Source organism: Python bivittatus, unplaced genomic scaffold, assembly GCF_059951505.1.
Source record: "Python bivittatus isolate LINGU-HERP-01145 unplaced genomic scaffold, Pbiv_v1 ctg000020_np1212, whole genome shotgun sequence".
Classification (NCBI taxonomy): domain Eukaryota; kingdom Metazoa; phylum Chordata; class Lepidosauria; order Squamata; family Pythonidae; genus Python; species Python bivittatus.
The window spans coordinates 107,066,156-107,092,994 of record NW_028277030.1 but is presented as its reverse complement, the minus strand read 5'-3'; the positions used below and the strand labels follow the sequence as shown (position 1 = coordinate 107,092,994).

The 26,839-nt window shown below is 38.9% G+C and overlaps 1 protein-coding gene across 5 annotated transcripts in view; it reads left to right on the top strand.

Moving 5' to 3' along the window:
• The window catches only part of EPHX1 (epoxide hydrolase 1), a 41,148-nt gene extending 14,581 nt beyond the window's left edge, over positions 1-26,567 (top strand). For 3 of the 5 annotated variants that reach the window (XM_088146102.1, XM_088146116.1, XM_088146110.1), the window contains exons 3-10: positions 1,173-1,366; positions 5,105-5,285; positions 9,942-10,169; positions 10,683-10,812; positions 12,045-12,259; positions 14,971-15,079; positions 17,598-17,723; positions 23,144-26,567. In XM_088146102.1, the coding sequence (XP_088002228.1) occupies positions 1,175-1,366; positions 5,105-5,285; positions 9,942-10,169; positions 10,683-10,812; positions 12,045-12,259; positions 14,971-15,079; positions 17,598-17,723; positions 23,144-23,357 (1,395 nt within the window). In that variant the 5' untranslated portion in view covers positions 1,173-1,174 and the 3' untranslated portion in view covers positions 23,358-26,567. Of the gene's footprint in view, positions 1-474; positions 621-657; positions 1,367-5,104; positions 5,286-9,941; positions 10,170-10,682; positions 10,813-12,044; positions 12,260-14,970; positions 15,080-17,597; positions 17,724-23,143 lie in introns of those variants that run through there. The other 2 variants (XM_088146120.1, XM_088146124.1) reach the window with 2 other exon arrangements.
• The last annotated feature ends 272 nt before the right edge of the window (positions 26,568-26,839 follow it).

The following is a 26,839-nucleotide window of genomic DNA, read 5'->3' as shown; positions in this document are numbered from 1 at the left end:
GCCAGGCAGCGGGGGGGCGGGGGGGTGGAGGAAGAGAAGGGCAGGATGATGAAGGCACTATCACAGCATCACAATGCAAGCCCTGCCCCATTTGTACATGTATCAGGATGTTGTATACCTATGCAAAAGGGATGGACTTTGCAGTATGATATGGCGTTCATCAGTCTGGCCAAAATATCAAGCTCTTGCAGATGCCCATGTGGCCAGGAGTAAGAGCTATGACCACAACAGGAGGCTATGGGTGAATTTGGACTTATATCCCTAGTTTTGTATCATAATTTGTAGTATTTGCCATATATGTTGGCTAACTATGCAAGAATATGTCTGTTTATTTGAGGGAGTTGATTTTATGTGATTTCTGCCAGAAAATAACTTGTATATTTCATTGTAGTCCTCTGTTGGATTTGTTTTCTGTATTTCATCTGTTATATTTACAACTTGTTTTTTTATTCACAATTGTGAAATATCTAACAGGAGCAACGTCGTCATAATAAAACAATTGATAATATGCAACATCTTAAATGAGAATAAGACAGCTTTTATGTGTTATTTATGAAACACCCAAAATACTAGAAACAATGGCAAAGAAGTGCAGTGTCATATTTTAATTAAACACCAGGGTAAATAAAATTATTTTATTTTATTTATTACAAGACTGGTAATTTAGGAATTATTAGGTTTTGGCCCCAGATTCTACAGTGCTGCCATGAAAAGATCTGATTCTTATAAAGAAGCTACGTACCTTGGAATTACAAAGCAGGATTTGTTCTCCGTTGATGAATTCTGACTTCATTATAATTCTGAAATCTCATAATTTCCAGTTTACATAGCATTAAATTGGAAAGGGCTGTGCTAAACATAGAAGTCCTGTTTCATTATAGGTGATTCTCCCACTTAGCTCTTACCACCAGTACAAATGGCTACATGCAGTAATATACAATGGTTAATCAAACGTATACTCCAAAATCTTAGTTAATTGCTCTTTGCAAACAGGATATGTTTCAATCCTGTTTCAGATAATCCAGGAATATTATTGATCTCCATGTGCAGATTAGAATTATCTAAGGCTTGTTCTTAAAACTGTGTGCTATTTGCTCATTTCTGAAAAACAGTCCGTCTTGTCTTTGGTGAAAATGTTCTTTAATCCACTGTTTCTGATTATGATTTTGTAGTCATGATGTTGCTTGAAATAATACTGGCTGCAGTTTTTGGGACCATTATTTACTTGTTTCTGACTAAGACTAAGACAAAGGAGGAAGCTTTGTCTATGGGAGATGGATGGTGGGGTGCAGGACAGAAGCCTGACTCTGAAGAAGATACAGCGATACGTCCTTTTAAGGTGGACACCTCAGAGGCAGAGATCAAGGTAAGAAACTCTCTTTCATGTTGAAGTACAGCAGAGCATACCTGACTAGCGGTGCAGATCTATACATGCTTTCTTACAGATAATGCAATAGCATTTCTACCCAAATAAATGTTAGAGTTGCAGGCAAAACATTTTTCTGATTAGCCTCACTACTACCTCTTGACTTTAATTCAGATAATTGATATAAGAAGCATAGAAATGTGCTCCATGGTGAAATTTGGCCCTTTTGCACAAATGCTAAAAAAATTGTTTCTTCTCTGACAGTTATGGTTATAAGCAGCTATGATCAGAATTCACAGCTATATCTGGATGTCAGTAGGATACCGTGTTTCAGTTCAGCTTCAAGCCAACCTGGACCATGTTTTGTACAGTATTGCATATATCTAATAATAGCTTTAAAATAAGGAAATAAAGAAGGGTAAAATGTACCCAAGTGAAATCAAACTTTATGTTAACCCAGTTCTCTGCTCTCCAGAGAGAACCGTTGATTTTACAAAGTTTATGGCTGTATTTTGCTCTGTTTCAGGCAAATGGAAAGGCTGGCTTTTAAGAACATTTCTACATAATCAGCCAAATCCCATGCTCCAAATTTCTCTTTTTTTCTCTCTCTCTATAAATAAATTATCTATATCTTACACAAGCCCATGCAAGGCCCTGTTTAATCTCTAGAGAATGAGAGACAGCATAGCCTCTGTTCAATGAGAGAGAAGGAAATGTTAATGGAAGCGCACAACAGAGGGGCATCAGTGAAGGAGACAACTCCCCAACCTTAACTCTTTATAGAAGAACATTCCTTCTGACCCAGAAAGAAGGGATGGCTTCCATTTCCAAAAATGTTACTTGCCACATGGCATGTCATAGTCAACAGGGTTTCATGATGCTCTTTCACATTCTCAGTCACATTGTAAAAAGCATTTAATACACTATTGGAAAAAGTCTTTTTTTTTTCAATCAAAGCAGTGGCTATCACCATGATAGGTGAGAAATGAATGTGCTCTATCCCTCAACAATAATATTATGTGGGAAAGTCTTACAGGAATGTATAGGAAATTCCAGCAGGATCCACACCAAATCACAGTTATGCTAAAATAACAACATATGCATGGTGAAATCATGGCGTGCTGATTGAAAGGGTTGGAGAAGTGACTGTGAATAAAATTTGTGAAGTTTAACTTGGGCAGAGTACGCAGATCATCTTTTTGCTCTTTAATAAGTAAATAAGAAATAATGAATAAGAAAATAAGAAAGCTTATTGTACATTTTTTGATTTAGGGAGAGAATACAATAAATAATAACCTGAATTCTGACATGTTTTGTCTGAATACATAGTTGGAAATTTGAATGCTGAATGGAGTATATGATGGAAGTAGAGCATCCATGAGAAAAAATGAAAGCTTAGCAACACTGAGCAAGCAATAAGATGAGGATGGGTGATGTCTTTACTGAAATGTACTTATAGTAAAGGTATAAGTGTGTTGCTTGGGGTGATATTACAGGTGCCTCAGTTGGGCACATGATCTGCCATATTGTTAGCCAAGACCCCAACTGATTTGCAGCCGATGTTAGTTCATTTGTATAATGTAGTGAGGAGCATGGACCTGAAAATTAATGTATGACAGACCAAGTATTTGTATTTGAAAGGGAAAATGGAATGAATGATTACATTATATAAATGGTGAAAAATTATAACAAATAGATGGTTTTGTGTACCTTAATAGAATGCTTGCTAAAAATGGGAAAATGGAAGGAGAAATATTAAGATATGCAGATGGTAAAGGTGGAGGGAAGTATGTGATATGCTGTCAGGAATGGATATTTATCAAAATAAGTGAAAATGGTTATGTGTAAGACTGTGCTTCTGCCTATTTTGTAATATGGAAATGAGAGCTGAATATGTCAGGAGAAACTTAAGAGTAAGTTGGATGCAATGGGAATGGAGTGTGGTAAAAAAACAGGGTCAAGAATGAATGCATGCTGAATGAATGTGAATTGAATACAAGAATGAATGGCCAGTACAGAATAAACACATGGAGGTGGTTTGAATATATATGAAGACTGAATGAGGATCAAATTGCAGAATAAATATATGAAGGAAGACTGGATGGGTCAAGAAGAAGGAGAAGTCCTAGAAAGTAATGGTGGGATGAAGGTGGTGAGATCCTGAAAATTATAGACAAGTTTAAGGAACAAGAGGCAGTATATGAACTGGTAATAGATGTTGTAGAAGGGATAATTTGCATTGAAAGAAAGATACAGAGCAATACAGTGCATTGTGTTACTGTAAATTAGATTGACCTATTTTTTATTTTCTTTTTCTTACCTCATGCCTTAGTTTCTTTCAGTTACTATTTTTGCACCTTTTCTGCATGCTGCATAACATGCAGTACCCTTTTTATGATCATTGGAGACACCTGGAAAGGGCGATTCCCCCAACTCAAGTTTTTTGCTGTTGCTTGTGATTTGATGGACTTAAGAGACAAAATTAATTATTTCAGTCTTGCACAGTCTTAATGCACCATTTCACCCATCCATTAAGACCCTAAGCTGCCCCGTGCCTCCCAATTGGGGTTCTGGTTCTGCCTATTTTTCGCAAGTTATGCAAAGCCCAGTATGATCTCAAGTCAGGAAACGTTATATATTCTTGGCCTGAACCACTTATTCTTAAAATTTTCCTTCAGTAGAAGGGCACATCATGGGGACAGAAGAACAATGCTGAAGCATGGAAGTGGGAACATGACCAGAGTCGGATCACTGGTATTACCTTTGCAAAAGCAAAACCGCTACAAAACATCAACACGTGGGATTCTGAAAACTAATATGACTGAACTGCTCAACAGTCTGAGATCAAGTTCCATTGAACTGAGTGGTACTTGCCTCTGGCTGCTTAGATATGATATAAACATCACAGCAAATATTAACAGAAGCTTTTTAGTGAGATGAAGTATAATCTTTAACTTTTAATTAGAAATGGAAATAATCTTGAATAAGGAATTATTATTTATAGATCTTGGGTGAAGTTGTAACCCCCTCAAAATGCAGGAAAGAAGTAGTGATATTTTTTCATGTTCTAAGGAAGAGAGTAAACTGAAGAATGGAGAAAATATCAACCAGAGGTTAGATACAGTATGTCTGATTTGGATTAGCTTTTCGCCCATTTTTCATTAAGAATAATCCCAGTGTAGGATTTTATAATATATTTGTTATATTTGTACCTCACTTTTTGTCCAGCAGCTGAGGGTGGGTTCCATGGAGATCTTTTTTCATTTTGTCCCCACACCAGTCATGGTGTGAGCACAGCTGGCTTTCAGTTAAGGCTGAGTAGGCACTAGCTACAGCGCCAAAGATTAGTGGGTGCCAACATCACTCCTTGTTCCAAAGACAAAGCCTACTATAAAAATACTAAATCTTCACACCAGCAGGAGGTGGTGCCAGCAGTCAGTGTGGTCTCAGCCACTGTATACCCTTGAGCCGGCATTGGGTGTGAGAAAATTAAGGCTGTCACAGCTGAAGTAAACACTGAAAGTCTTATCACCTCATTCATTCTCCAGGGCAAAAGGGGTTTCTTGGTTACCCACCCAATCTGAAAAGGTTATAACCTCTGCCTAGGTTATTCAGCAGCCTTGTGAAGATTTATGTTTCTATTGTACTTCACTGTGTTCCTTTTCCATGAAATAGAACTTTGTCTGTTTCATTTTATCTTATCTTCTTTTTCCTTTGCACACTTTGCTTGTGTTCTAGGACTTACATCAAAGACTTGACAAAGCTGGATTTGCAGAGCCATTAGAGGACAGTTATTTTCATTATGGATTTAATTCAACTTACCTTAAGAAAGTTGTCTCTTATTGGAGAAACCAGTTCAGCTGGAAGAAGCAAGTGGGAGTTCTCAACAAATTCCCACAATTCAAAACAAAGATTGAAGGTTTGCCGCTAATAATTACTACAGTATGTCTCATCTGAGCATTTTAGGCCTTTTGTGTTCTTAGCATAATCCATGCATGAATTTCTGTATGCCCTTTTTGCCGGTCAGTATACTCTGGTGCTTCATTTAGCTATGACTGGACACACAGCAGTTGGATGGAGTCTTTACACAAAACTTTATTACATTTCACACTTTCCCCAGTACAAGACTTTCCTCCTCATGTCCTCTCAATTGCCCACATCCCCGTCTTGGTTAGCTTTCCCTTTTCTATGCTGAGAGCGTGGAGAGGGGCAAGGTGGACCAACCTGGCTGACCATGGATGTCGGCGCATCCTTGAAAAAGGTATGGCTAAACTAGCTAGCTGTGAATGTTGTTATGCCCATCAGGGAACTAGGTGTGACCAACAGGCTGTCTGGAATCCTGGCATGGATGTCTGTGTGGTGAATGGTGCCAGTCAGTCTGCCCCTCTCTGCAGGCTGAGAGGATTGAGTCTTCCTTCACTGAGCTTCCTGGCACAATCTCACATCCCTTTTCGGATGATGGGGAAACTAAAGAGAACTTGGCTTAAGAAGTGGGGAGAGAGAGCTGTTTCTGCCTGGCTGTAGCCATGCTAGTCAGGCAGGTTCAATGCTGTCTCTCTTGTACGGAGGGACAATTTCAACCACACTCCTCTTTTCCCACATATAAGCTCAGATAGTCATAGACATTCCTAATAAACATCTACTTCAGGACATCCCCAATAAGCAGACACAAGGGAAATATGTTTATTTTAATGTAGTTTTAATATAGGCACAGAGGGATATCCCCAATTCTCCTTTTTTGCTGGAAGAGGAAAATTGAGATTCCTTTCAAAAATGAGGCAAAAGTAGTTGGAATGAGGCTGGAATGGGAAAGGGAGATGGGCAGCTAATAAACTGAATGAATAAATGCATGTATGCATGCACGCATGCATGCATGCATGCAGCAGCCCCTGATAGATGTCTGGAATCTCCAGGAATCTGTGGAGAAATCCAGGTAAATTGACAAGTAGAGGAACATCCGGAATTTGCCTTTGATATTTTATATATTTGTGTTGTGTGAGGCTAATATTCCTTATTGATTTGTCCAAGCTCAGTAATGGTGATTCAGTCTTCTAGGCATACAGTATATCTGGTAGTACATGAGGATATTTTCACTCTTTCAGATCTCTTATGATCTAAAATTAAATTGGAACTCTCTATCCCACCTCTTTCTTATTATAGAGACCTGGGACAGTCAATTGTAGCCAACTAGCACCATCTGACTGGAACATTACATTTCATCTTAGATTTTTTTCTTTTTTAATTCATTTGGAAGCAAAAGTTTTTTCAAGGCACTTCTGTATTTACCTCCCTCATTAGGGAATAGCTCCATAATAATATTTCAAGATATAAAGGGGGTTTATTTGATCTTTTTATTTTTAATAAAGTTAGGTTTGGTTGATCACAAATAAGATTGGTCTGCAAGGACACAGGGAAGGGTGCCAGGCCCAAATACATGAGAGTGAATTTGGTTGTTCTTGACTTTGATGCCTCAGTATATGGCTTTGAAATATTGGATGCTGATTTGTCTACAAACAAATAATATTTAGTTTTAAATCCAGACTGATATGCCCAGGAAGAAGGAAATCAGTAGTCCAACATCAGGCATACGGCAATTCTTTTTTTTTTTTTAAATATTTTTTTATTTTTACAACAAACACAAAACATACATGAACAAACAAAACCATAAAAAGGCATTAAAAAAAAGCATCTTCCATTTTATAGCGTGTGTCAACCAGTTACCAACTCGTTGGTGCCCCTTTCATAATCTCAAATTCTCATATCATCTATTCAAAATATACTTGTATACTTATCAATTAACAATTATTAATCATTCATAGCTAATCTATAGAATCATTTATTACAAGAAATTTTAACTTTCAATAGGATTAGTAATTCATTTTCATTTATCGATTATATGTGTATATATATAATAATTAATATCAAATTTCTATTATAAAGTTTCCTAATCCATTACATTACTATATTTTCTCATCCCATCATTAATAAAAACAAGTTACTTATCTTCTTACTCTAATTTCAAATCTCAATTTAACTCATCTCTGCACATTTCATAATTTTCAATAACTTCCTCCTGCATAAGTAATTTTTAATTTTTCCAATTCTTAAAAGTTACAGTTCTAACCAGTATCAGTTACAATATCAGTTACAGTTCTAACCGGGTTACAGTTCTAACCAGATTCTTCACTACATGTTTCAACAAAAATATCTCTAGTTTAAAATCTATATGTTACTATATTCAACCATGTATAAATTTTAGTCTAATCTCTTAAAACATTTACAATCAAATACAATTTTTAACTATATATCTCAGATTTATACTTTATTCCAGCGCTTGCATAATTTTGAGTTCACCCTTTTCATTCAATATCCCAAGATATCTAGCTGTTTATTCCTTTTTCTATATTATTGGATAAGAGAAAGCAATAATAAATGTCCTTTCAAACATTCTGCTTTTTGAAGCTTCTGTCAGTTCCATCATTGTTGTATTCCCCTCGTTTTTTCTTTAAACATCTGAAGTAGTTTCTTTCAATATTGTTTTACTTCTTCTTTTTGTGCATTCTCTTAGTATGATTTTCCATTATAATCTTGTATAATCTTTTTCTCACCCTCAGTGCCAAGAACAAGTCTGTCCCTCTTCATTTATCAGTTGATTAACCCTTTTAATTCTCAGTTTATAAGCCTCACAATAATTCTGTTTAATGTTTCTGATTTCTTGTACTATTTCTTCCTTTTCCATTGATCCCGTTTTATGTTTAATTAAGTCCATTTTAGCTTTAATATCTTTTTTCTTTTTTTTTGCGGGAATTTCTGCAGCTCTTCTTCCAGTTTTTTATAGTCATCCTCAATAGTTTAAAGATCTTTTTCTGCATTGTGTTTCTCGTATAGTTTATTATATTGATAAACCTTCATTGAGTCAAAGGATTCTTTATCTTTGTTCTTGCCAAAAATAAGAAAAAAAAAAAGCAAGAGAAGAAAAAAAAAGAAAAGGAGGGAAAAGACTAAGTCTCTTTAATAAAAATCCAACTGAGGGGGGAATGGAGAGCAAAGCAGAGCTTCTAGCAGAAAGAAGAGCTACTGCCACTAATCAGGGCTCTTGTGACTAGCTCAAACTTTCCATCTTGATATTTTCAAAATCGCTTTCAACTCCACTTTCTTGTTTATAGTTACGGATGGCACCTGTATAAACATGCACATCCCACTATCTTTTTAGAAAGCACAGGGTCCTTGAGCATGTGTCACAATAGAAGAAAAAAAGCACTATGTCGAGCCTCTAGATGGCAGTGCAACTTTCTTTCATTTACTTTCTCTTAACTCCACTTTCCCCATTTCAAAATCAAAAAGTATAAATTTCTTATAACAATAAAGAAATCTTAGTAAAAAAAAAAAGGCTTAAAATAAAGAGTTATTGAGTATTAAAAAGAAAAAGCCAATCCAGTTAAAAATATATTATTTTTAAGAGAAAAACATCTTGCCAATTCCACTAAAAAGGGAAAGTTGAAAAGAAAAAAAATTTCCCCCCCTTTTTTTATAAGGCTCGATCTCGCCGCTTAATCCACTTTTCTTCACTTTTAAAAATCTCTTTAAGTTACTTAAGGTGTTCTCTAAGAATAGTTGAATAGTAAAAGTCCATCTCACCCAGTTGACACCCCTCTCTTCCTTCTTCCTTTGGAGCTGTCCCGGCTTTCGCAGCCATTTTGGCTGCCTCTCCTCCGCCGGCTTCAAGAGCTTCTCCCGGGATCAATCTGGGACTTGCGGCGTCCCTGAGATCCGCGGGACGTGCCCTTTGCGATCGCCATCTCTACGGGACGGCTTAGATCCATCGGGACCGTCCAGGGGAGGAGATATCGGCTGCCATCCTGGGAGCCCAGGATCGCCCGCCGTATCGCCGCGACGCCAGCTCCGCCCTCAGGCATACAGCAATTCTTAATGCAAGTATCCATGGGTAGTAGGACTATCACATCTGGGCTGCAAACATCCAGTTGAACACTAGATGGCATGAGTTGAGCTAGTATTTTTGCACAGCCCAGATCTTGTAGCCCTAAGTAGTGGCCACCCATGTTGCTGCTATGATTTTGGCTAGGTACTGAGGCCAGCCACGGCTAGCATAAATGAATATAGAGACATTTACTTTGGAAACACCGTCTTGAATTAACCTGACCTAGTACCTTACTTTCTAACATGAGCAGGCAGATTTTCTGGCATGTTCATTCATTGATGTTACAGAGTTAGAGATGCCTGTTTTCCCCCCATCAGTTGCACTTTCATTTTGTGTTCAGTTTCTAAAAATACAAGCTATTGGCATCATTTTGAAATCTTGCTACATTTCAGGATTTTTTTGGTTACTTTGGTATCTGTGTTCTTTCAAGAAACTAAAACTACATTTTTTGCTCTCCAGCAACCTATGAGAGTGAGAGGCCATTGCTTCAGGCTGCAACTTCATTTTGAGAATACAGATACTAATTTGAAATCCATAGGGCACAACCTAGCACTCTATTAGCTCTCAGAAAACTTACGTTGACCTATCTGTTTAGTTATTTTCTGAAGGTTCTATGTCTATGTTTTCTTCCTTTAGGAATTGATGTCCATTTTCTTCATATAAAACCTTTGCACTTGTCTGAAGGGCAGTCTGCTAAGCCTTTATTGATGATCCATGGTTGGCCTGGCTCAGTGTTTGAATTGTACAAAATTATCCCTCTTTTGACTGACTCTGTAAACCATGGCCTGAGTGGTGACCATATTTTTGAAATGGTTTGCCCTTCCATTCCTGGCTTTGGCTTCTCAGAAGCTCCTCACAAGAAAGGTATGTTGTTCTGAAAAAAGAAAAGAAAAGAAAATGTGATAAATAAAAATGGAAGGCCCAAAGTCATCTAATCAGTCTTGTAGTGACTGAGCTGGAATTTGAACCACATCTCTCTTGTCCAAATCCAAGATGCTGTGAACTGCACCACCCTTGCTTAAGAGGTTCAATACAAGCCACCAATCACATGTAGCAGCCCCCCACCTCCAGTTCAATAAATATCCTGTGTTGTTATTTGCATTAATTTGTTAAAAAATAGAGGAGGGGTGTCCTTATAATTCTATATTCTGCTTCGTGCAAGTCTTCTACAGAGTTTGTTGAGTCTACTGGCAAGATTTTAGAGAGGGAAGGATTCCCCTGTGAAGTGCTATATTGCAACTAGGTCTGATTGTTTTGATAAAGTATTTACTGGGGAAAGTGTTAACAGTCTTAAATATGAGTGAAATAACAATTGCAAGGACTGCTTGTATCTGAACTTAGAAAAAAGTTGCCTTACTTGTTTTTTCCTTTTTCTAGGCTTTAATACCATGTGTGCTGCCCGTATCTTCTATAAGTTAATGCTCAAACTAGGCTTTCATAAATTCTATATTCAGGGAGGGGACTATGGGTCTCTGATTGGCACAAATCTGGCTCAGATTGCTCCACGGTGAGAGTTTATCTTCTTGATAGTTAAATCCAAACCAGATTTATCTAAGCAATGTATAAAAGTGTCTTCATTCTGTTTTTGAGCACTGGATTGATTACTGGTACCTCCCATAAGTTACACTTTGGGTTTTACTGAACAAGTTTATAGAAGGTTCTTTCTTTATGTCCTGTGAGGGTATGTTTTCTTTTCTCATTAATAGCTGTTGTTACAGTTATTCTTAATATCATTCTTAATATTATTTCCATCTAAATGGTATTTGATGTTGCAGTACTATACTCATGCTGCAGTAAAGCAGTCATATTCAGAGGCTGCACTCACAAACAATCATTTTCCTGGCTCCCAAGGGTAATTTAGAATAAAGGCTAACCCTCCCAATATGTAGTATGTTAAAAAAAATATTTGTTTGTTTGTTTGTTTATTAGATTTATGTGCTGCCCATCTCCCCCAAATAGTTGTTCCTTTATTGTCTTCTGTTCCTTTATGAGCTTGGATAGGTATCTACTGGCACTGTATGTTTAATATCCCTTAAAAAGGTACCCACTATACCTTGTTAATGCTGACTTCTGAAAACATTAACTGTCAGATGGTTGTATAAACCCAGGAGCATACAGAGGATAGAGTTTGTGAGATGTTGCATTGGAGGGATGTGGTCAATCATGGGAACAGAAACAGAAGCAAGCAAATGTCCATGGGGCTTCTTATCTCATCCCCAGCTTAGCCCTCTAGTACACAACTGGGAGATCAAGAGGGGTCCCTGCAGAGTAAGAGAGCCTCCTTCCTCTGGAATGTACTTTTGATTGAAGGGAGGAGTTGGCCATAGAGACGATGACCTATCAATGGACGTGGTCTGGGGAAAAGAATTACTGAGAATAATAATGGCCTGCCAGTGAAACTGCGCATCTGATTCCTTAAACTGAACTAGCCTTTCCAAGCCATCATTTGAAGCTATTGAATTACAAGTGCCATCTTCTTCAGCTGGTGATCATACTGTGTAGGGATGATAGATCTTGTAACTTATCATATTTGGAGGTACCACTCTTAAGGAGGATGGCTGAGAGCCTCGTGAGTGTGTCCCCAGAACTTCAGATGTGGCAGATTTATTTTCCATTTTATATCCCAAAGAATAAAGTGTGCCATTTGAGCTCTGAGTAGTAAGAGATAAATGTGTGGATTTGAACAAATCACAGTGTTATTGTTAAGGTACCTGACTTCTTTTTAAACAATTGTTTCAGCCATGTGAAAGGCATCCACTTAAATATAGTAGTACTGACCACTATCGGCTTCAAGCAGCTTCTCTCCATTCTGTTGGGACAATATTTCCCAGGACTGTTTGGTTTCCAGGCAGAAGATGTCCAACTGATCTTTCCTTTCAAAGAAAAGGTGCTCTGCAAGCTTCTGCGGGAGAGCGGCTACGTTCACATTCAAGCTACAAAGCCGGACACTGTGGGTGAGGGAAGCTTTCACTTTGTGCATTGTGTGTGCTCGTTCTCGCAAATAAAAAGCCTTTCTAGGATCAGTGAATGCACTGTGGTTTTTGCAGTTACAGTCAGGTGGCACATCTGATCTAGCCAACCTTGGTTGAACCAAAAAGCTGAGAAGGGTCAGGCCTGGTTAGAAAGTAGGTGAGAGGTCACTAGGAAATCCCAGGTGTGTAGTCTAGACTGAGAAGTTAAAAAAACTCAGCAGGAGAAAACAGAAAATCATTTCCGCATATTTGCCAAGAGTCAAACTTGACTCAGAAGGAGACTTGATGTTATTATGTTGCCTGTATGTTTTCCTAAGCAGCAAGAAGCCTCAAGAAAAGAGTTATTTGGATTTGGTTTCCTTGTAGAGAAGTAGTAGCCCTGGAGTCTGAAAAGTTTCTTGCAATCTTTGATTTATTTCCAAATATGCAAATAGAGCAAAGGTGAAGGCTCATAACTTAAGCATTGATAAGAAGCAAAAGTCCTATGTGGCCCTGTACGATCAGTCCCTTTCCTCCTGGCATTGCATAAAGCTGTTGAAGCAACACTGGTTCACTGTGCTTTTAACCAGATGGGAGATCTCTATTCATTGTAATGTCTGCCTGCTTTTATTCTGTATTTTTATTCTGTTGTATGCTGCCCGGAGTCTGAAGATTGGGGCTGATTACAAAATCAGTGAAATAAAGAAACATGAGGGGACCAGCACACATCTGCACATCCCTGGGGGGGGGGTGCCTTTGTTTCTCTCCAGATCATCATTTCTCTCTTTCTCTGATATGTCCAGACATGCATAAATATGGTCATACTCATGGGCTGATAGTAGAGAGGACGATGAGTTACATTTCTCAAATGCCTCTCACATACCAGACAAACCATCCTCTAGCAGTCAGTCTCCATACAGAGAGATGATTCATGAACTTTCTGGGCCATTAAACAAGTACTTTTCCTAGCAAAGGATATGGCTGGCCTAGCTTGATAATTACTGTTTCTCCTATTTTTGCCTTTCCAAATTCAGCTGCCTGTGTTTCTACCTCGATACATGCAATTCATAGTGGGCTTTTGCCTAGCTATGCATGAAGCTGACAATGGTGTGCACATTCATAGCATGAAATGAAAAATGTCAGCTTATAGCCTGACCTCCTCTAGATATTGTCAGATTAATTTCTGTGGGTTCAGTTAACCAATTTTTCCTACTCCTTACTTTGTCTTCAAGTTAAAGCCTCTGAAGTTCATCCGGTATCATGCTAACACTCTTCTATGATGCTTGGTTATCTCAACATCTTTTTGTAATAAGTTGCTTGAATTCATTTCTTTCTATGAGGAACCACTACCGTTTTTGGGCCACATCTTTGACTCTTGGCTCTGACTCTTTAGAAAACGAAAGAGGATTTGGCTTGTGCACTGTTATATTTGCTAATGTGCTAATAGGTTATCTACCCTGAGATTTCTCAGGACCCTAACTAGTACAGAAGCTTGTAGAACTGAGCACAGAAATGATCCTGAGGAAAACCTGATACATTTCACTAGGCTACTGGGCAAACTAACTGTGATGTATTTTTTTATTTGGTGTCTTGAGCCTTATGATTGTTGGGGTTGCATCTGAATTTGGAAGATGCTGAAGTGGAGGAAGAGAGATGTCAGAATAGAAGAACATAGCATTTTGGAGGGCAAGAGGCTACACTTTTGTGTGTGTGTGTATGGGTATATAGAGATTGAGACCCATAAAAGGTACCAAGAGCTGCAGAGATGTGCTGTTCATGTAGCCTCATTTCCTGAATGGTCAGGAAGAATTTTCTGCCCCCCCCCCGTCCCCCTTTTTAAGGGTTTAAATAAAATAGTAAAGTAGATGTCTTAAGCCTATTTTAACATTTTTAACAAACTGGAAAATTGCACTGTTTTAATTCAGAGATTTGCCATCAAATTAAAGAAATGCAATCTTGGGGGCTCTAAGGCATGGATGATTGCTAGGGGTGATCAAAAACGTTATAATGGTATCTGTAATGGTGTAATCAAAGCCCTGTCCATTTTTACATGCAGAGGCAGGGCTTCAAATGCATTGTTGTATCTGCTATCTTGATTGTTTTGACCTTCTCCATAGATGAACCTGCTCTAAGGATTCCACAAAAGGGGTTGGGGGGGGGTCTCCAGTGGTCATTGAGCTATGAGGATAACCAAAGGGGCTTCCTGTGGTTAGCGGGTCATGAGTTGTGGGCCCTGTGCTAATATTTATGAGTAGAAGCACTGCCATCCATCCAGTTAAAGCATTATTTGAAACAGATGGCCTGTTGATGAAACCATGGTCTCAAGCTTCACAATGAGCTTCTTTTCCTTATGGTAGTGGTTCTGCCTTCAGGGGAAAGCTAGCAGGTAGGCAAGGATAAATTTTGACTTAGCCCACTCCCCTTCATAGTTGGCATGATGCAAGTGGGCTGCAAGGAACACTCTTAAACTTCTGGCGTTCCCTTTATTACAACATTGTATAAAATGTTGAGCTGTTAATGTTGGTTAACAGTATGCAATATCCTAATTCTTTTGGAATATTTGACCTATGCTCTTTCTCCCATAATGTTACTTGTCAGGTATCTCTTTATTAAATGGCATCTGGAGACAGTGCTTTGTTATGTACTGTATATCAGGAAAAAGTGGCATCTGAGAGGTATCTAAGTTGAAACTCACCATTTTCTTTTTATTCTAGGCTGTGCCTTGAATGATTCTCCTGTGGGATTGGCTGCATACATTTTGGATAAGTTTTCTACATGGACTGATCCCAGTTTTCAAAATCTAGAAGATGGAGGACTAGAAAAGTGGGTGTTATTTACTACCCCACCCCCAGTTGACTTCAATTGTTCCAAATTATATAGTATCTATTTATTTTATGCTGTCCTGCTGTGTGTTCACATGTTTAAACACTGGTGGCTTAGCAGCAACACAGTGCTACACGTGGGACTAATCATGCAATGAGTCCTGCTGATGAACTGTAGTTTTATTGAACTGGAAACAAGAACTTCTGGAGAACAGAAATACTTGGTTCTCATGTGTTCTTAGTTCTCTTGCAGTCCTCCAGATGATAAAAGATTTAAGTTGAACTTGGCTCTTCCAGTATACAAAATCTATTTTTCACTTGTGGGGCACCTTTCCTCAGGCATAAACTGTGGAGTCAAGGATAGCCATGAGATATCCATGTACATTGTCCTTGCCCTACTTGGCTAATGTTTAAAATATGGTTAATTATAAATAATGAATGAATAGGAAATATTGCTTCAGCAGCTTCCAGGTTGATGGCCCCATGAAATTCAACAAGGGACATTGATTGTCTCAGGGCCAGCTACAGATTGCTCATCCCTACTATGAAGCTGTTCTACTTCCTTGCAAGTTACAGAGCTAATACTATGGCATTGTGAGGTAGACAGCTGAAGGTTTGGTTTAGCAATAGATCGTGTAAATTGCATAGAATCCTCTTGGAATCTCCCCGCTTAAGTCCTCTTGCAAAAGGAGAAGGATCTGTGATAATTTTTAAACAGGGCTTTAACAAAATAAGGTAATTGAGATAATAGGATCTGTGGTATATCAGACTATAGGTCCATATAAACTAGCATTCCATTCTACTCTGGTCAACCATATGCCCCCAGAAAGGGCATGAATCCATTAGTACCCTCTGACCTGCGTTTTGCAACAACTAGTATTAGAATTAAATTAAACTTCTTTAAAGAAAAAAGTTCATCTGAGGGTAGGACTTTATACTAAATGCTATGCACATCTACAACGGAAAAGTTCAGCTGAGAGTGGAAAAGCTGCACAAAAAATCTTGAGAGAATCATAGGTTTACCCCTAGAGTGTAGGTTATGTTCCCTGATCCTAAAGGGTCAAGCTCACTTTGGATGCCAACAAATAGTTTGTCTGAACAATTTCTTATTGATTTCAATAAGTTCTTATGATTTCACTTTAATAAAATATTAATCTTTTAAAAAATGGTTGGGATGGTAATAGCTTGCAGTTTGCCCTGAAAGCAATGGTGCATTTGGGGATGAGGTTTATGAGGGTGTTTATTAAAAGTGAGTATAGTTCAGAAATACTTGAGAGCATCTACCTTGCAGCGAATGACAGATGCAGCATTTATGGGCAGCAATTGCTCACGTTTTTGTCGTCTCCTTAGCTAATATATTATTGATTGCGTATGGTGAGATTTCAGTCCATGAATAATAAATGTCACAAACTGCTAGTTTGCTCTTATCGTTCTGGGGAGAAGACAGCAATGACTAAGATGATGTTGCAAATCACAGCCAAAAAGAATAATGTGATTGTCAAAGTCATTGTAAGTGGCATTTCTGCCCTCCCTCATTTCCTTTATACTAAATGCTATGCGTATCTACATCTGAAGTAAGATCAGTGGGATTTACTCCTAGATAGGTTTGCATAGCAGCCTTTTCTAGTCCAGGGCTCCATAGATGTGTTGGACTACAACAGCTAGTTGCCAATTGGTGGTCTTAACTATGGATGATGGGATGTTCCTGCCCATCTAAAGGAATACTTATAGGTCTGTAACATCAAGTAGGAAATTGGAATATGAAGCTGTCAGAGGACAAACAAGTGCCATTCCGCCTGAGGGCTTAACCATATCATATTTTTAATCAGGGCTCTGGAGCATTCTGATTTGATTTCATCTGATCTCTAGAAACCACTCGGCACCCAAGCACTGTCTCTGTCGAGCTTTAATAGCCTGGTTAGCTGAGCAAGGAAGTCTCAAGAACAGCACGGTTTGGTTACTCCCTCAGGGAAGAGAATTTTTAAAGACTGCAATTAAATGAAGTGACAAAATTTGCAAGCAAGATAAATGTAACACCCAGGTGGGAAGTTGAAGAGGGCTTTCCCATTGTACACAGCTGCTGTGCTAATGTAAAAGGCAACAAGCCCCCCAAAGATCCCAGAGACATGAAAGCAGCCTTAGCGTATTTAGGAGATAGAGATCCTCAGCAGCGTTCATTTTCATATTTTTCATTTACCTAGCCAACCCCAACTGGGGGTGATCTTGGACTTCAGCTCTCAGTATATTGGCTTGAAATTATGGGAGCTGAAATCTTAATACCTCTAGAATATAGCAGTTGGGAAAGACCACCATGGATAGTGGGTGCTTTGGATGCGGGGAGGGGAAGAGAAGTATCAACGGTGCTGCCTGAAAGGACTGGGCAAAATCCAAGAGGATAAAGCCCATTATTATGAGTCGGGGTCGGGTCAGAAGGCAACTGGCCCAAATTTCTTGCAATCTGCACTAGCTACAACTTGTGAAAAGAGATGAACTGCAATATGTCAATTGTATTTTTTCAGGAAGTTCACTCTGGATGACCTTCTCACAAATATCATGATCTATTGGGCTTCGGGTTGCGTGGTTTCTTCAGTGCGCTTATACAAAGAAGTTTTTGGGAAGGGTATCGGCACAGAGAAGCATGAAAAGTAAGTGATTCCCCTATTTCTATTTTGGAGTTCTTGCTCTAGAGCAGGCATCCCTAATTTAGCCAGCTTACTGTACAATGTCTGAAGTCTGTTCCTCTCCCATATATTTGCCATCTACCATTTGTGTGACTATATGAAGCTATTCTAAAAAACTCTTTGCTATAATAACTGAGGTTCTCAGAACTACTTTGCTCTCAAGCTCATTTAATATTTAAAATACAGCCTATGTTTAGAGGTATATCCCAATCTTCAGCTTAATTTGTGAAATGTAGACGAAAGGTTTAGTTTAATTTACAAACCCAGTGTGCAGTTGCTTTAAAAATAGGCAAATTCCATGCACTTGATCACTAGGAAGAGAATTGAGAATAAAACTCCCAATGTAGTCATTTCCTTATATAAACTTATGGTATCACACTTGCAATTTTGTCTTCAATTCTGTCACCAAACCTGAAAAAGGCTATTGTAGAGCTGGAAAGGATACAACAAAAAGACAACCAAAATTAATAGGGAACTAGGGCAGCTCCCCTGTGAGGATCCCTAGGCCTCTTTAACTTGGGGGACAGACGGGGGTTGTTGAAATGTGATGGAACTCTGGGTGATCCTCTAATATTATATGGTGAGGATTTTCAGGACCAATAAAAGGAGATTCTTCTTTAAATGTCACTTAAACTATGGAATTTGCTGCCATTAAATGTGGCTGTGGTCACCACCAGTTTAGATGGTTTTAGAAGATGAATGAATAGATTTAGGGAGAATTGGACTACTGGATTGACTAATTAATCATGATTAATAGTCATGATTACTGTTTACTATTTCCTGAATCACAAGAGCATACCTTAACTAAGTATGCTTGGGAGAAACAATAGAAGAGGACTATCACTCTCTAGTCCATATTTCTTAGCTTCCTAAATGCATCTAGTTGGCTATCTGTAATACAGAATACTAGACTATGTGACTCACTGGCTTGATCAGAAGGGCGCTTCTTATAGTCTTTTTCTGATGCATATATTAAACTTCAGTGACCATACTGTTAACACATTGGTTTACCTGCAAACTACAGGTCTCATGTTGCTTTGTAGCTGGCCTAAAAAAAGAAGCTGTGACCTAACATGTCTTTTTTACATAAACATGTTTAAAACTTTCAGTTAATGGTCATTATTTCTTCACAATTGAACATATTTTTTTCTGAAAAAAAACAACTTTTTTTTAGCAAGTAAGAAAGTCTTACAATTTGAAAGAGGAGGTAAATGTAAACGCAGACTTTTTGTACATTACAAGATCTTCTTTTACAATCTCCATCTCTCTTTCAAACTATGTATCTAGGAGGAGGCAAACTGGTGCCTTCAAAAATACTTGAACTCCCATCAGCCTGAGCTAGTGCACCTAATGGCAAAGGATTTTTTAAAAATAATTTTTTATTGAAAATTTTTACAATAGTTAAAAGCTAATACAAAGTAAACTCAGAGGCAAAAAGAGAGATAGGAAGAAAGAATAAAAGATGCAAGGAAAGGAAAGGAAAGAAAAAAAAAGAAAAATATTGAAAGAAGTGACTTCTGATCTTCATCACAAGTATAAACAAACTTCACCTCCTATAAGGTTACAAACAAATATCTCTTCTTCCCATAACCCATCCCTTATCCATATGCAAATCCATAAATCATCAAATTTTCAGTCCTGGTGTCAGCAAAAAGTCCATAAAGGTTACCAGAACTTTATAAAAACATGTCTTATTTTAACCTTGGTCAACCAAACCAACTTTATATTCCTTTCTTTTACTTCTAACAATCTTGATCTTGTCATTCAGATGTTGTCATAGGATTTAATCTCTCTTCAGTTTTTCTTTTTCCCACCCCAAAGGCTTCTTCGAGGCTTTGGGAAATCTTTTTTGTAAATCCAATAAAAAGTCATTATCCAGGTCATTCTCTTGGTTTATCATTTGTATTTCCACTTTAATTTTCAAGGCCTAACCAAAGAGAGGTTAGAGAACCTAGTGTCCTTTAAAAGGCTCCGCCATGGTTGAAAGCATGATGGCTGTTCCCTTCATCTCCCAGCACTCAGACCTGCAAAAAACTGCTGTCCTGCAGTCTCCTCATGAGGAGCAGCTATCTGGAGCACATGTGGGTAATCTCCTATCCTCTCCTTATCCGGAGAGGTTCCATAGGACCGATCTACTCACCATTTGTTCAGTCTTTGCTGCAGTCGTCATCTCTACTCATCTGGAGATGTGCCAGTTCACCATTCCTCCCCAGAAGTCCCTTCAGTGGCAAAGGATTATAGGAGCTGTATCCAAAACATCTGGAGGTCACAAAGTTGCTTAGCACTGCATACATCATGGATTGGCAAAGTGCCTGGGGACCTGGCAGTGGTGGGGAGCTCTTACAATGGCTGTGTTGAGCTGATGTAGGACAAATTCTGCTGCTGATCATGATTTTCTGTTTTAAATTGATTATGGATATTTTTAAATATTTTTGTATATTGTTTTTTTAACTTTTTATTGGATTGTTTTTTACCTGTTGTGAGCTACCCTGAGTCACTTAGATGACACTGGCAGCCATATTGTGGGAGCTGGTGGTTATTCCTGATGATCTCTGCGTGGTCCAAGTCCTTGGCCATCACTTGGAATGAGAGGGCAGCTGAGGCTTTGGATCATATTGTGCCCATGCAACCTCTCATGTCTCAGGGATCCCATTGCTCCTCGTAGTTTACCGAAGTGCTCAGGGAGATGAAACAGGAGAAGAGGTGTCTAGAGCACTGCTGGAGATCTTTGAGGGACAAACTTGGTTGAACATGGGTGAGAGCCACTATTAAGGCCTACCTCATGGCAGTAAGGGTGGCGAAGAGTCAGAATCCTTGCAATCAATCACGTGCACTGCTAGTTCGCTTGCTTTGTTTCTGCCATTACAGTGAAGGGGAGGAAGGGAGGGAAGGTTGGAAGGTTAACCGTTAGGCACAGATGGACTATTATCTGGCTGTCAGGAATGCCCAAGGTTGTACCAACGTGAGAACCAGAGAGAATCTTTGACATGCGCAAGAGAGATTCAAAGACAGAAGGGGGGAGTGAAATGGGAGTGAGGTAAAACTAAGTTTTGGCGCACGTGGGACTCAGTTCCAGCTATGCTTCTAGAGCTGTTCACTACTTTCCAATAAATGAACTTTCCTTTGACCTACACTGGTTTCAATGAGAGTTGCTTTCATTGGGAACTGAGTACTGCGGTTCTTACATGAAACAACAATACTTCTCTGGCCTTATTGCATCCACAGATAGCCATCCGGCAGCCTTGTTTAAGGTAACACGAGCCCTCTTGGGAAAGGAGGAGGTTTCTCTCAAGGCCATGCGGATGAATTTGCAGAGCATCTGTCAAAATAGCTTGGATTCATTCCAAGTTAGACACCAGCTTTGATACAGGTCCAGTGGAGGTGCCTAGGGTACAGTCTTGCTCTGTTATCTGGGAACAGTTTGATCCTGTTGGGCCTGAGGAAGTGGACAGGGTCCTAATGACTGTGAACTCAGCCACCTGCTCCCTAGATCCATGCCCCTCCTGGCTAATTAAGGCTGCCCAGGGGGTGTTGTGTGATTGGATCCTAGTAGTTGTTAATTCTTCTTAAGGAGGCATTGGTTTGCTCCCTCCTCAAGAAGCCATTGCTGGATCCTACCGTACCGGATAACTTACATCCGGTGTCTAATCTCCCTTTTTTAGGGAAAGTTGTGGAGAAGGGGGTTGCACAGCAGCTTCAGCAGGCCCTGGATGAAGTGGATTATCTGGATCCCTTTCAGTCAGGATTCAGGCCTGAACATGGGACAGAGACAGCATTGGTCGCACTTTTGGATGATCTCTGGCGGGAGCAGGACAGGAGTGGTGCATCTGTCCTTGCACTTCTTGACCTCTCAGCGGCCTTTGATACTAGCAACCATGGTATCCTGCTGGATTGGCTCCATGGGTTGGGGGTGGGCAGCACCCATAAGCTGCTTCCTTTCTGCAGGGCTGATACCAGTCTGTATTGATTGGGAATGAAAGGTCTCACCCTCGACTGCTTCTATGTGGAGTTCTGCAGGGTTCAATATTCTCTCCACTCCTATTTAACATCTACATGAAGCCACTGGGTGAAATCATTCATTGCTATGGGGTGAGGTATCATCAGTATGCTATGTATCTCTGCACCTGGTGAACTAAGCGATGCTGTTGATGCTCGTCCCAGTGCCTGGAGGCTGTGGGGATCTGGATGGGGAACAACAGGCTTCAGCTGAATCCTGGCAAGACTGAGTGGCTCTGGGTTTTGGGGCCTTCTGGATCTGGGACTTTATCATCTTTGGTACTGGATGGGGTGGGACTGCCCTAGACAGACCTAGTACACAATATGGGGGTTCTTCTAGGCTTACAACTCCCACTCGAGGAGCAGGTGGCAGTCGTGGCTAGGAGGGCCTTTGCACAACTTCATATTGTATGCCACTTGCGCCCCTTTCTGGACCATAAGGTTGTACTTACAGTTACTCATGCCCTGGTCACCTCCAGAATGGATTACTGTAATGTGCTCTACATGCCCTTGAAGAGTATCTGGAAGCTGCAACTGGTACAGAATGCAGCTGTGCAAACAGTTATGTGTGCCCCTAGGATGGTGTATGTAACACCTCTGTTTCATGAGCTGCATTGGCTGCCAGTTTGCTTCCAGGTGCAATTCAAGGTGCTGTTTTTGACTTTTAAAGCCCTACATGGCATGGGACCACCTCTTCCCAATCACATCTACCCTTCCCATCAGGTTGAGCAGAAGGGGTATGCTGCAGGTCCCATCTGCTAAGGATCTCCATCTGGTGGGGCCCAGACAGTGTGCATTTTCTGCTGTGGCCCCTGCTCCCTGCCTGCCTTCCAAAAACACGATTTTTCCATCAATCTTGGGGATCCCAAGGTGAGCCTGAAAGTGATGTCAAGCCATATCAAGTGATGGTTGTTCTCCCACAATCTTGTTTTTTATTTTTTTTCTTTCATTTATGTTTATTTTATGATTTTTATTGTTATAATAACAATATACACCGCCCAGAATCACATTTCGTGAGATGGGTGGCTATATAAATTTGCTAAATAAATAATAAGTACAAATCAGATTGATGATGATGATGATGATGATGATGATGATGATGATGATGATGATGATAAATTCCAAATTCCATCTTGCAGCATGATCAGGACTGAGATCCAACAATATCTAGAGGACTGCAGTTTACTCACCTTTGCGCTGCCCACTCTTGATCCTCAGGCACATTCCCCAAAATAAGTTCTACTGATTTCAGTTCAGTTGCCTTTGTGCAGACAAGATTATATTCTCTGTCTCTCTTTCTGTCTTTTGCTTATGGCTCAATTAAAAGAAAGTGATATTGTTGGGAAAATAGTAGCCTTTCACTGTTCAATTTCTTCATTGCCTTGCAGGTTCCCTGTGGAAGTTCCCACAGGAATTGCCGTATTTCCCAATGAACTCTTTCACATTCCTCGGTCATGGGCTCAACAGAAGTATGTTAACATTGTTTCATACAACTTCATGCCTCGAGGTGGTCATTTTGCAGCTTTTGAGGAACCAGAGATCCTTGCAGCAGACATCCTACAGTTTGTAGACAAAGTAGAAAAAGCCAGCTTTATCCAATGAAGAAGAAATTCTCTGGCTGGATGATTGGATCTTTTTTAACCTCTCGATGCAGAATTATTGAGATTAAATATGGGAAAAGGTGATTTGCATTTAGACTATTTCCCACTGTAGTCTTAGATACTTTATAGCTCTGTCATTATCTTATGTAACTTGATGAAAATCAGATCCCCACTCAAGCTGAAGCCATGATGAGCTAGTACAGTGCTGTGACTGAAAGACTGAGCTGGGAATGAAGAAGTCCCTGGGTCTGCTTTTTGTATTATTGTTATATAGCATCATCCATGTAGATGGGCTGCTTATACAATAAGAGGGCAAATCCTTGCTCCAAAGAGCCAACAATCTAGAAACAGACCTAAAGAAGTGGAAGGAAATCTGTATATGCTCACCGAGGAGCCTTTAGACTAGTCACTCTTCCCTTTTTTTTTTTCCTCCTGGATCAATGGGATGAACACACAGACCTACCTAACAATACCTTATTAAGATAATATGGATGGTGCTTGCTGGTTTTGTAAAATGCAGCATTCCAGGAGCACATAATCTGGTTCAGGCTGAGCCAGGGGCATTGAGGGGTGTCATAAAGTATCAAGACAGCAGGCGTGACCATGCAGTCAAAATCCCATTGCTTTTTATGCATGTGTGATGCACGTTAAGGGCCGAGGCTTTGACTGTGCAGTCACACCTGCCATTTTGACTTTTTTGAGCCTCTCTGTGGATGCCCCTGCTGTGAGCCACACTTAATGGCCTGCCTGGGCTGTGCTCTAAAAAAAGTGGGCAGGGGTTGAGTCAAGTCACTGAACTTAAATTTTATGTAGATAAATAAAACACAGTTAATATATTTATTTCCCCTGTATTTCCTAATAATTTCCCCTTTGGTCACATTAAAAATTATATTTCAATTGGAACTGTTAGAGGGATCACAAGATGTAACCCTTGCTTTGCATAAAATGCTAAGAACAATTATTAGGTTATTAAACCAATTGTCTGATAATTCTGTCACTTACTAAGTGTCTCTCAGACTGATAAACTGAAGAAATTATAGACTGATGGAATAACTCCCATATCTTCAGCTTTAATGATTTTGTGCTTTGTCAAGAATTGTATGAATTGAAAGCCAACAAGACTCAAGCTTGTGCATTTTTGAAGGCATATAGATTCAATCCTCGGGTCCACAGTTTCAGTTCTGGCCCCAGAATAAATTATGCAAATAAACAAAAGTTGTACATATTGACTTTGGGGGATTAATTATATCTTTCTGAGAAAATTCTGACCTCCAGGAGAAGGTTTTCAATGGATATTTTAAAAATTGCATCATGGAAAAGGGCAATGGCAAACCACTGTTGCCAAGAAAGCCCCCTTGATGCTTGATGTCACCAGGAGTCAAGCTTTTTTTTTTTTTTTATAGTCAGATTGAGGCAGTGAAGAATGAGTTTAGTAGAGAATGGAAGAACTAAAAGGGTGGGTAAGGATGCAGTAGTGGAAATGTACAGTACTCAAAGCTTTAAAAATACATTTTAGTCTCAAACCACATCTTTTAGAACTTTTGCCTTGCCTCTGAAAAGAGGCCAAATGCTGCCTGTGTGTTTCTGATTTTATGTTTATTGATGGGTGCTGAACACACTGTTTCCATATGTGTCTTTTTGTTTAGAATTCAATCCTTTTATGGAGCATCCCTGATTTATGTTGTTTGGTCATCAAATGTGGCTGACGCAGTCCTTTGCTGGCTGGCTTGGATCCCATTTATTTTCCACTAGCCAGGAATATTTTCTTATTACAATTCCACTCAGAAAGCTCCCCCAGTGGAAAAGTATATCTTACTATCATCTTCACACATTTCCAAAAGTTCCCCAAACCAATAAAGCAGACTTGATGATAATATAGGGGATTGCAGGATGAGGGAAAAATCAGTGCAGGCCATTGTGTTATTGTGGTTAGAGTGTATATTGAAATATACCAGATGCAACAGAGAAACAGTGGAAGGGACTATCAATCTCCAATCCAGGTTTGTTAGCTTTCTGAATACATCTGTTTCTTCCTGACAATAAGAAATTAATTTTTGCCATCTCAAATCCATATTTAAAACTCACTCTAGGGGTTGGAAAAAATTAAGACAATGTTTGGCTCCAAATTTATACCCTTTGATCTGATAGTTTATAAGCTTCATGTTTATAAATTGCTAAAAATCATGGAATGGGAACATATAATATTTTATAGAGTTAAGATTTAATAATGCCGATCTTTTGACTAATGAGTAGATTTGGCAAAAGGAATAGTTGAATTTACCAACAGTGCTGTTAAATGAGTCAAATTAAATAATTTTTCATAAAATATGTAGGTAATTGAGTAAGTCCACTAGAAATATTTGGAGAACAGTATATGTCTATTTTTTTAAATAGAAAAGGAATCTCATAAAGGTTTTACAAAACAAGAGGGTCCCTTGAAAATCTTAAACATTTCTGGAAGGATGATCTGGGTTTTGATCTTCATGAATCTTATTGCAACTTTATGAGCAATTGAATTTCTTTTAGAACTATTTCAGCAAGTCATCAAGAATTAACTATGAAGAATAATTCATAGACGGCATTATGTTCAATTAAAATTAACTGGAACCTTTCTAGATTGTGTTAGTGGGAGGTATAAACAAATTGGTACATATTACCAACTTTGGTGGCAAAGCTCAGAAGGGCAGTGTTTTAAGTGGAAAGATTTTGAAGAAATTAAAAGATTGCCCAACAATCTTTCTCAGTGATTCAGACTCCCTAATAAATGGGATGTAACACAAGAAATTGATTCAGTTCTTGCTATTAGCTGTTGGGTTGTTGTGGAAAACACTGGAAATACAAAGTTCATCTTTCACTAAATCAGTGGTATTCAAAAGTGTGCAAAAATTGTTTTCTGTTGGCAGAAAAATTCACACAACAATAAAATAATGAACATCCTTCAATGAAAGTTAAATATAATAAAATATTATCACAATATTAATAGTGTTTTCCCTATAAGATTACTGCTGGAGGTTTAAATGTCATTTTGAATCAACAAAATATAATGATTAAATTGTTTCTAATCCCAAGACCACATGTACATCTGTTCTCAACTATTATATTTTTCCTGGCTTTTAGCTTTGTATTCTTATTCTCTTTTTGTTGTCAAAGTTCTGAATTTTTGTTCTTTAAAACTAAAATAAAACTTTTATTCTATGTCACAAGTTTTTGATGATAAAATTGGGGAAAGAGAGAATGAATGATTGTGTGTTTACAGTGCGCAAGCCTGATACGGCTTTTACAAATCACGTTCAAGCCAAATTCAGAGAAGGAGAGACAATTCTTTCCATTCAGTGGCTCAAGAGAGATCAAGGTGAAGGTATTTCTACAGATCCTGGCCCTCGATGAGAGACAGAGAGAGAGAGAGAGAGAGTGCGCGTAGATTTTAGAATTTTAAATGGGGGGCTCTAGTGAACTGCAATAATGTCAGAAATGACACGCAGG